Source organism: Entelurus aequoreus, linkage group LG17 (assembly GCF_033978785.1).
Source record: "Entelurus aequoreus isolate RoL-2023_Sb linkage group LG17, RoL_Eaeq_v1.1, whole genome shotgun sequence".
NCBI lineage: Eukaryota > Metazoa > Chordata > Actinopteri > Syngnathiformes > Syngnathidae > Entelurus > Entelurus aequoreus.
In genome coordinates this window covers 12,325,807-12,337,438 of record NC_084747.1, presented here as the reverse complement: position 1 = coordinate 12,337,438, position 11,632 = coordinate 12,325,807, and the positions used below count along the sequence as shown (strand labels likewise).

At 39.4% G+C, this 11,632-nt stretch overlaps 1 protein-coding gene across 1 annotated transcript; it reads left to right on the top strand.

Annotated features, from left to right (window-relative positions):
• The first annotated feature begins 116 nt into the window (after positions 1 to 116).
• Positions 117 to 11,616, top strand: LOC133632395 (zinc finger protein 501-like). The gene is made up of 2 exons (XM_062024800.1): positions 117 to 393; positions 9,820 to 11,616. The coding sequence occupies exons 1-2, from the start codon at positions 291 to 293 to the stop codon at positions 11,118 to 11,120; spliced, it is 1,404 nt and encodes a 467-aa protein (XP_061880784.1). The 5' UTR covers positions 117 to 290; the 3' UTR covers positions 11,121 to 11,616.
• Positions 11,617 to 11,632: the final 16 nt, after the last annotated feature.

Sequence of the window (11,632 nt, the reverse complement as noted above, 5' to 3'; positions counted from 1 at the left end):
GAGCCGTTAGTTATTTAAAAGGTATTTTATTTTTTAAAGTGCAGTTGTCGATCGGAAGTTGCAAACCTCTGGCGCATGCGCAAACACATCGAACAGTAGTAAAGCGGAAAGTCCAAGATGGCGGACTAAGCGACGTGGCTTCCCGGAGAAGTTTCACATTTACGATCTTATAGATTCAAAAATAGCATCAAATACCTGAACTATTCGCCTTCTCTTAAGCCCACGAAACGGACTTTGATTGTGGAGCGATGGCGTGTTACCTGAAGTGAAGATTGAAGACGTGATAGAAGATGGACGACTACTGCTATGCTAAGATGGCGACGTCCGCTAAAAGAGAACATGAAAGAGAATCAGCGCCACCAACGGAGAACAATCTGAAAAGCGAAGATGAAGGTGAGTGTGTTGCGTTCCCTCATTTGAAAGCTGTTTGAATTCCAAGCCCTAAAAGTAGAAATCAGCCGACTTTGTTGAACAATGTAAACAAAGAAGCTGTTAGCATTTTTACCTCGATCCAAAATGGCGGAGATGTCTGTTAGAAGTTACCGCAGTAGTAAACAGTAGGCAAGCAACGATACTTGCTATAGTCCTGCGTGAATCCGCCTTTATTGACCGCGATCCTGTGTGTGTGTTTGTGTACGTGTGTGTGTGTTTGTGTCAGGGGCGTCACTAGACCTAAATCCATCCATTTTCTACCGCTTGTCCCTTTCGGGGTCGCGGGGGGCGCTGGAGCCTATCTCAGCTGCATTGGGGCGGAAGGTGGGGTACACCCTGGACAAGTCGCCACCTCATCACAGGGCCAACACAGATAGACAGAAAACATTCACATTCACACACCAGGGCCAATTTAGTGTTGCCAATCAAGCTATACCCAGGTGCATGTTTTTCAATTAGTTAAAATTGGAGATGTCCGATAATGGCTTTTTTACCGATATCCGATATTCCGATATTGTCCAACTCTTAATTACCGATACCGATATCAACTGATACCGATATATACAGTCGTGGAATTAACACATTATTATGCCTAATTTTGTTGTGATGCCCCGCTGGATGCATTAAACAATGTAACAAGGTTTTCCAAAATAAATCAACTCAAGTTATGGAAAAAAATGCCAACATGGCACTGCCATATTTATTATTGAAGTCACAAAGTGCATTATTTTTTTTAACATGCCTCAAAACAATAACAGTGCAATACTTTTTCATAACATGGTCACTACTGCCTAGTTTCTCTTGTTATATTCCTATTTTACTGTTATATTTTTATTTTCATTGTTGCTTTTTATTTGTATTCTTATTGTAATATTTTTCTATTCTGTTTCCATTTATACCCCCATTATTTACTTTTTATTTTTTAAATTCGATCTCAATTCTGTACACTGCTGCTGGAATTTTAATTTTCCTGAGGGAACTCTCCTAAAGGAATCAATAAAGTACTATCTATCTATCTATCTATCTATCTATCTATCTATCTATCTATCTATCTATCTATCTATCTATCTATCTATCTATCTATCTATCTATCTATCTATCTATCCAAACAGCAGCTTGGAATTTGGGACATGTTCTCCCTGAGAGAGACTATGAGGAGGTTGGGGTGGGTGGGGGTAGGAGGTAGCGGGGGCTTTATATTGTAGCGCCCCGGAAGAGTTAGTACTGCAAGGGATTCTGGGTATCATTAAAAAAAAACATCAACATTGTGGACACTGCTTTTCGGCCTTGCCCCCAGTCTGATGTGTTCTACCACTGTGGCAACTGCTTTCTCAGTCTCATCTCTGGGGTGTGGTTTCTCCTGGCTGCCTTCCTCCTCTCTCTCTTTTTCTCCTGATTCAGCTAGCTCAATTTCTCCTACACTCTGCTTCTCCTGCCTGGTGCAACATACAAAAAATTGAATAAGATTAACTGTCACCTCAGATAACCTTTACAACTAACATTTATCAAATATGCAAGTCAATCAATCAATCAATCAATGTTTATTTATATAGCCCTAAATCACAAGTGTCTCAAAGGGCTGTACAAGCCACAACAACATCCTCGGTTCAGATCCCACATCAGGGCAAAGAAAAACTCAACCCAATGGGACAATGAGAAACCTTGGCGAGGGCCGCAGATGTGGCTCTAACATAATAGTGAGAGTCCAGTCCATAGTGAATCCAACATAATAGTGAGAGTCCAGTCCATAGTGGATCTAACATAATAGTGAGAGTCCAGTCCATAGTGGATCTAACATAATAGTGTGAGAGTCCAGTCCATAGTGAATCCAACATAATAGTGAGAGTCCAGTCCATAGTGGATCTAACATAATAGTGAGAGTCCAGTCCATAGTGGATCTAAAATAATAGTGTGAGAGTCCAGTCCATAGTGAATCCAACATAATAGTGAGAGTCCAGTCCATAGTGGATCTAACATAATAGTGAGAGTCCAGTCCATAGTGGATCTAACATAATAGTGTGAGAGTCCAGTCCATAGTGAATCCAACATAATAGTGAGAGTCCAGTCCATAGTGGATCTAACATAATAGTGAGAGTCCAGTCCATAGTGGATCTAACATAATAGTGAGAGTCCAGTCCATAGTGGATCTAACATAATAGTGAGAGTCCAGTCCATAGTGAATCCAACATAATAGTGAGAGTCCAGTCCATAGTGGATCTAACATAATAGTGAGAGTCCAGTCCATAGTGGATCTAACATAATAGTGAGAGTCCAGTCCATAGTGGATCTAACATAATAGTGAGAGTCCAGTCCATAGTGGGGCCAGCAGGAGACCATCCCGAGTGGAGACAGGTCAGCAGCGCAGAGACGTCCCCAACCGATGCACAGGCGAGCGGTCCACCCCGGGTACCGGCTTTGGACAGCCAGCGCTTCATCCGTGGCCACCGAACCTGAGTAAAATTAACTGTTAAAGGTTAGTACTATTAGTGGACCAGCAGCACGCACAATCATGTGTGCTTACAGACTGTATCCCTTGCAGACTGTATTGATATATATTGATATATAATGTAGGAACCAGAATATTGATAACAGAAAGAAATGGGGGGAGGGAGGTTTTTTGGGTTGGTGCACTAATTGTAAGTGTATCTTGTGTTTTTTATGTTGATTTAATAAAAAAAAATAAAAAAACGATACAGATATTAAAAAAAAAACGATACCGATAATTTCCGATATTACATTTTAACGCATTTATCGGCCGATAATATCGGCAGGCCGATATTATCGGACATCCCTAATAAAAAGTAAACTTTTGTACAGGGATGCAACTGTACTCGCTATTATCCTGCACGGGACAATCCGCCTTTAATTTAAAAAAAAAAAAGTGATGTTAAAGGCCTATTGAAAGCCACTACTACCGACCACGCAGTCTGATAGTTTATATATTAATGATGAAATCTTAACATTGCAACACATGCCAATACGGCCGGGTTAACTTATAAAGTGCAATTTTAAACTTCCCAGGAAACTTCCGCTTGAAAACGTCGCGGTATGATGACGTATGCGCGTGACGTCACGAGGTCAAGGGAAGTGTTTGGACCCAATTCAAATACCTCTGTTTTCTTCGACAAAATTCCACAGTATTCTGGAAATCTGTGTTGGTGAATCTTTTTGCAATTTGTTTAATGGACAATGGAGACTGCAAATAAGAAAGTTGTAGGTGCGATCGGTGGAGCGGCGGACTACAGCAACACCAACACCAGGAGGTTGTGTTGTGTTTTGAGCAGGATAGCAGACGCACTACGGTGAGTACAGCTTTGGCTTCCAAACATTTGATCGCTTGCCCGTACGTGCGTGTCGATATGTGCATGTCACGTACGTAACTTTGGGGAAATATGTTTCTTGCAGACTCTGATTGCGGCCGGGGTGTCGTCAAAAGCGTACAACGCCCGCCGCCGCATCTAAGTTAGCTTCTATTTTTTTAGCTTCGCCAAGCTGAAAAATATTAACTGTGTATTAACTGTGGGATGCGCTCCCAACAGGTATAAAAGAAAGGGCATCTCTATCCTCCTTCAAAACCGCAATAAAAGTTCACCTCCAGGCAGCTACAACCCTAAACTAACACCCTCCCCGGATTGCTAATAATCAAATGTAAACAATCAAATGCAGATACTTTTTCTTTTTCTTATGCCTTCTGATCTCTCTCTCTCTCTCTCTCTCTCTCTCTCTCTCTCTCTCTCTCTCTCTCTCTCTCTCTCTCTCTCTCTCTCTCTATGTCCACTACTTGATGTCCATACCCCCCCCCCTCCACACCCCTGATTGTAAATAATGTAAATAATTCAATGTGATTATCTTGTGTGATGACTGTATTATGATGATAGTATATATGATAGTATATATCTGTATCATGAATCAATTTAAGTGGACCCCGACTTAAACAAGTTGAAAAACTTATTCGGGTATTACCATTTAGTGGTCAATTGTACGGAATATGTACTTCACTGTGCAACCTACTAATAAAAGTCTCAATCAATCAAAAAAACATGTTCATGGTTTAATAGTATTGTTGATCTTCAGTCTATCCTTCCAGTCAGGGTTTTTTTAAATTTAGTTTCTATCTGCATTTGAGACTGATGCTATCACGTTGGCTACGTTGCTAGGTTAGCTTCTATTTTTTTAGCTTCGCCAAGCTGAAAAATATTAACCGTGTATTTACATGTTCATGGTTTAATAGTATTGTTGATCTTCTGTCTATCCTTCCAGTCAGGGTTTTTTTTTAATTTAGTTTCTATCTGCATTTGAGACTGATGCTATCACGTTGGCTATGTAGCTAGGTTAGCTTCTATTTTTTTAGCTTCGCCAAGCTGAAAAATATTAACCGTGTATTTACATGTTCATGGTTTAATAGTATTGTTGATCTTCTGTCTATCCTTCCAGTCAGGGTTTTTTTTAATTTGGTTTCTATCTGCATTTGAGACTGATGCTATCACGTTGGCTACATAGCTAGGTTAGCTTCTATTTTGTTTAGCTTCGCCAAGCTGAAAAATATTAACCGTGTATTTACATGTTCATGGTTTAATAGTATTGTTGATCTTCTGTCTATCCTTCCAGTCAGGGTTTTTTTTATTTGGTTTCTCTCTGCATTTGAGACTGATGCTATCACGTTGGCTACATAGCTAGGTTAGCTTCTATTTTGTTTAGCTTCGCCAAGCTGAAAAATATTAACCGTGTATTTACATGTTCATGGTTTAATAGTATTGTTGATCTTCTGTCTATCCTTCCAGTCAGGGTTTTTTTTATTTGGTTTCTCTCTGCATTTGAGACTGATGCTATCACGTTGGCTACGTAGCTAGGTTAGCTTCTATTTTTTTAGCTTTGCCAAGCTGAAAAATATTAACCATGTATTTACATGTTCAGTTACTGTGAATGTCCATTTCGCGTTCTCGACTCATTTTCAAGAGGATATAGTATCCGAGGTGGTTTAAAATACAAATCTGTGATCCACAATAGAAAAAGGAGAGAGTGTGGAATCCAATGAGCCAGCTTGTACCTAAGTTACGGTCAGAGCGAAAAAAGATACGTCCATCACTGCCTCTCAAGTCCTTCACTGTAACGTTCCTCATCTACGAATCTTTCATCCTCGCTCAAATTAATGGGGTAATCGTCACTTTCTCGGTCCGAATCTCTCTCGCTCCATTGTAAACAAAGGAAAATTGTGAGGAATACTACCTCTTCTGACGTCACGCTACTTCCGGTACAGGCAAGGCTTTTTTTTATCAGCGAGCAAAAGTTGCGAACTTTATCGTCAATTTTCTCTACTAAATCCTTTCAGCAAAAATATGGCAATATCGCGAAATTATCAAATATGACACATAGAATGGATCTGCTATTCCCGTTTAAATAAAAACATTTCATTTCAGTAGGCCTTTAATAGAGAACGGATGGTATGCAAAAAATAATCGTGATAATTTTTTTTTGCCTTATTGCCCAGCCCTATTCCATCAGCATTTCAGTTCAGTTTCAGCATTTGGGCAGTTTCTACAGAAATTAGTTATGTTCATACTTTGTATTTTTTGTTTAGCACTTAGCAGTGGTGCTAATTGCTTGATCTGCTTATCAGTCAGCTTCTAAAACTTGTAGCTCATCCTCCTTATATTCAGGCTAAAAAATATAAGGTTCTGGATCATAATTTGTCCCAAAGTATTCTTTGATGGCACTCATGAAGTCTGCCTTTATTTGTAATAGTTGGTGGTGTTGTTAAAGGAAATAGCGAACGTTGTGATGCGTCTGTGAAAATAATGTGCCGCTGGTTGCTTAAAATGATAAACAATGATGAAAATATGTAAATATTACATGTTATTATGAATGTGCCTGTTATTACAGTACATATATACTTACAGCGTGTATATAAAAAGTTGCTGGAAGCTTTTGGATATTTCTTAGTTTTTTTATAGGCGAAATAGAGTGCATCCCCATTACCTGCATTGTTAGCTGACTTTTGCTAGCTTTTATTTACGAGTTAGAATCAGCGACACTATGTAGCTTAACGACAGTTCCCAGTAGCGTGGCGTTAGCCTCGCTCCTTTTTGAACCCGTAGTGATTCCTGTAGCTTAGTTATTTTTCAAAACATTTAGTGACGTAGCGTCCATCAAACGCTACAAAGAGAGAAAATAGACTGCTAATCCAAGGCTGGGGAAAAAAAACTAAAAAATACTGCTATAATAGATTTATTTTATTGTTACTGTGATTGTTATTTTATTTGTTTATTTGTTATAAATGTATTTGTTACTAATGTATATCTGGTTGTTCTTTTAGATTATATTTAAAATTTAGTTTTGGTGGTACTGTTTTTACGTTTTCAAATTAATAAATAATGGTGTTATTTATCGTGATTCCAAAATCACTCCAAATAATTGTGATTATTATGTTTTGCCATCATTGTCCAGCCCTAGACGAGGTATTGGAAAGGACTTCACAATAAACTATGTATCCCGGTACTTGAGTCACGATACAATAGTCTATTGTAATATTGTGACATGAAGTTTTACTGCGATTTTTACAAAGTCACTGAAAAATGTAAAAAATAGCTTAAAATAATAGTTTATACGTACATGAGATGCCAGTAATAATTTATTGGACAAATTGTGTAAAAAACAAAGTAAATACAATGATCATTGCAATTGTACAGAAAGTGGATCAAATGTCTTGCATTTAATATCTAAAAAGTCCTCTACTTCTTAACTACAGTCTTATTTGAGATATATATGATCTTTCTTAGTTTTTCAATTTATTTCAATATTGACTTTTTCCCCACTGTTAGTTTGTAGTATCCTAATGTCCATCGAAGCAAAAGTTTTCTACTTTCTGTGATTCTAGCTTAGCTTTTCTGAGTCTATGCCAAGTCATGTAAACATTGATCCATCATTCTGGCAAGGCACTAAATGAATGGCCATGAAACACTACACACTAGGGTTGTCCCAATACCAACAATTTAGTACCAGTATCGGTACTAAATGTATAGATACTTCTCCAAATAAAGGGAACTATGAAAAATGTCAATATTGGCTTTATTTTAACAGAAAATCTTACACTACATTCAGGGTTTCCCGCAGCCACCGCATAAACTAACGCCTTAACAAGCCATGTCAGTACGTCTCTCTCTGCTGTGCTGCTGTCCCCCAGCCTTGTCCCACCCACAGAACCATCTGATTGGTTACACGCAGAGCGGTAACAGCCAATCAGCAGTGCGTATTCAGAGCGCATGGCACAGGCAGGCAGAGAGGAGAGACGGTGGGGTGAGCAGAAAGGTGTTTAGCAGGTTAGCATAATGCAGCGGACTCGCCCCAAATTATAATAAACACCTCCCAAAACTACTAAACTACTAGTAACATCACTATGAGCCCGTTGACGTTCTAAAAAACATAAGCGGCAGCTCAGCTCGCTCGCAGTCCTTGGAGTGAAGGCTAATTCGCTTTTAGCGTAACGATAGCTCACTGTGTGTGTGTGTGTGTGTGTGTGTGTGTGTGCGTGTGTGTGTTACGGACAGCAAAGCCCTGTCCGTCTGAGAGAAAGACAAGCATTATTGACCTACAGTTAACAACTAAGTTATTTCACTTTACCCTTTTCTCTGTTAATTGAGCTGTGTTGAAGCAGCAAAAAATGACATTATGTTAAACGAAGAGTTTCGTGAAGCTGTCTCTGATAGTTTATATATTAATGTAACTGCATCATAAAGCCTACATGAACTCCATGGTGTTCAGGGACGAATAGTCTCTCCTATTGCTATTGTACTATTTTTTCAGCTATAGTTACATTAATCATTAGTAATGTAGCAGCCTAGTATTGAATGGCAGGGTCCCTGCTATCACATGTTGATGAAAATATAACATTTACATAATAAAAATCAACTACAGGCTTCCCAAATGCTGTAATAAATTAAGCATGATGAGTTGAGCATTTGTCAGCATGTGGCCCCACTTTTAACTCTGTTTTTCAAACGCGTATTGCAAACGCTTACATACAGTAACTCATTAATTTGACTTAAGTCATTTTTTTGTCATTATTTTGACTTAGTAAGTCATTATTTTGTCATTATTTTGACTTAGTAAATTACTACGTCAATATATTGACTTACTAAGTCATAAGAATGACAAACTTAGTACCTCAAGTAACTAGGGCTGTTTTGTGTTTTGTTTTTACTTTATGGAAAAAATATCGAGATATATATCGCCATTCAGCAAATGGATGTTATTTTGAAATGCTAAATATTTGTATTTATTATAAGATATTATTATTAAAGACAAAACACAAATTGTGTGAATTTGTTACAAAATGTAGTCATTTCACTTGCATTAGTTGACTGCTAATTGGGCAGTTTTAACTGTGCTAATATTTGGCATCAAGCCAAGCAGCTGTGTGCGCGTCTACGTATCTACATGTGCACAGCAGGGGAGCTGGTTAACTTATGAGAGTAGTATGTGTGTTTGTGAGAATGTCAACGTGTTGTCTGAGTGACGTCAGTGAGTGAGCGGGCGAGTAAAGAGAGAGCAGCAGGACAGGTGTAACAACTACATTATACCTGTCACTATTTAAACTCCTTGTGCAGATCTGAATGCTTATTATTTAAATGTTGACCTAAGTCTGAAGCAAAGGTGGTAATACTAATCACCACATTTGGCAAGGCGTGTTTTAAAGCAGCTGTTGTGAGAGTAGCGTATGTGTGTGTGCACCTTTAAGAGTGGCAGTATGTGGGGTGAGTGACATGAGTAAGTGAGTGGGCAAGTAAGGAGAGGTAGTGGCAGCATGTGCAGGAGTGTTAATAGCATGGTGGATGTCCGGTTGTGCCCTGTGGAAATAATAAATAAAGTGAGCAAGTTGTAACTAATCGACGGCCTCGTCCTTCCGACCAAAGAGCGGAGCTTTATGGACCCAGTGTTACCCCCGACAAAACATGGGCCCTGGAGGGAACGTCTCCCCTGCGCTCCTCGACCACGGTCTGGGAGCCGACAAACAGGAAAGGTGTAAAGCAACCGTGGCAGAGCGGCGGCTCCCTGTTTAAAGTGTCACCTTTATTGTTAGTTTAGAAGCCCAAATACCTCCATATTGCACTTCACGCACCCTCTTTATTAACCAGTAGAATTGTCCTTTGTTGCCTTTCTTCCTCTCCACCATGTTATTGCTTGTATGCACTTTGTGTGTGCGTTTTGACACACTCAACATCATGCGCCTTGGCTCTGTAGTCACCGCCACACAGCAGCATTCAGATAAAAGAACGGTTCCGGTACTTTTCAAAGGTGGTATAGTACCGATTTTAATTGATTAGTACCGCAGTACTTTATTAGAAATAAATAAATAGAATAAATTGTGTCTTTGTTGTTTGTGTCTTGCAGACGTCCAGCAGCTGATCAGTGATCCAGAAGAAGTTTCCCCTCAGTTAGGGGGGAGCTCCACTTTGAAGCAGGAGACTCCACAACCACCCTGCATTAAAAATGAAGAGGAGGAACTCTGGATCACTCAGGAGGAAGAGTGTCTTCTAGGACGAGAGGAAGCTGATTACACCAAGTTTCCACTGAGTATTATCTCTGTGAAGACTGAAGATGATGAAGAGAAACCACAAGTAGACAACCTCTTAGCTCCACTATCAGATAGTGAGGCTAAAGACGAGGTTGAAGAACCTTTGAGCAGCGATAAAGACTGTGAAGGTGATATGAGGACTCACACTGACAACAAACACTCTGAATGCTCTTCAAAGAAGAGAGGTCAAACATGTTTGAGCTGCTCAGTTTGTGGCAAAAGCTTTTCTGTTAAGAGGAGTTTGACTCAACACATGAGAAGACACACAGGTGAAAAAACATGTATTTGTTCAGTTTGTGGCAAAAGCTTTTTTGGTAAGAGTAATTTGACTCAGCACATGAAAACACACACAGGTGAAAAACCATTTATGTGTTCAGTTTGTGGCAAAAGCTTTACTGTTAAGAGGAATTTGACTGAACACATGCGAACACACACAGGAGAAAAACCATATAGTTGTTCAGTTTGTGGCAAAAGCTTTTTTGGTAAAAATAGTTTGACTCAACACATGAGAACACACACAGGAGAAAAACCATTGAAGTGTTCAGTTTGTGGCAAAAGTTTTTCTCGAAATAGCCATTTGACGCAACACATGAGAACACACACAGGTGAAAAAAAATTTAACTGTTTGATTTGTGGTAAAAATTATTCTGTTAAGAGGAATTTGACTGAACACATGGCAACACACACAGGAGAAAAAACGTGTAATTGTTCAGTTTGTGGCAAAAGCTATTCTACTAAGAGGAGTTTGACTGAACACATGAGAACGCACACAGGAGAAAAACCATTTAGTTGTTCAATTTGTGGCAAGAGCTATTCTTTTAGGAGCAATTTGACTGAACACAAGAGAACACACACAGGTGAAAAACCATTTAAGTGTTCAGTTTGTGGCAAAGACTTTTCTGTTAAGAGGAATTTGACGGAACACATGAGGGGACACACTGCACTAAGACCATTTAATTGTTCAGTTTGTGGTAAAAGCTTTCCTCATAAGAGCTCCTTGTGTCGACACATGAGAACACACGCTGGAGAAAAAACATTTAGTTGTTCAGTATGCTGTAAAAGGTTCCCACATAATGCCGACGTAGTAAAACACATGAGAACACACAAGGGAAAATAACCATTTAGCTGTTTAGTTTGTGGTATGTTGCTCATATGTGGTGACATCCACCCTACCCAGGACCTCCTCACTGCTTCTTTCACAAATATCTGAGGTATTCATACAAACTTGGATTATTTGGAGCATAATCTTGTCTATTCATGACCCCATGTCTTCTCTGTATCTGAAACCTTCCTGAACAGTAAGATAGATGATGCTTCAAGTGCTTGGTTACTCCTTCTTCAGTCCAGGGACCTGGGGCCTCATGTGTCAAGTTTGTGCACGCTCAAAAACCTGCACTACACCCTTTTTCACTGCAAAGTTGAGATGTATCAAGTTGACTTGAAAATTCATAGCGGTCATTCGCACAATTCTACAGGCTGTGGATACTTAAGCGACATGCATAAGTGATGCTGGGTAACTGTTTGCATAACAAACTGCCAACTTTTACTCATCAGACTGATTGATGTGCAAATCAGAGACATATGAACAATTAACCCCCAACACCCACAACCCAACCCCCACCTCCCTCG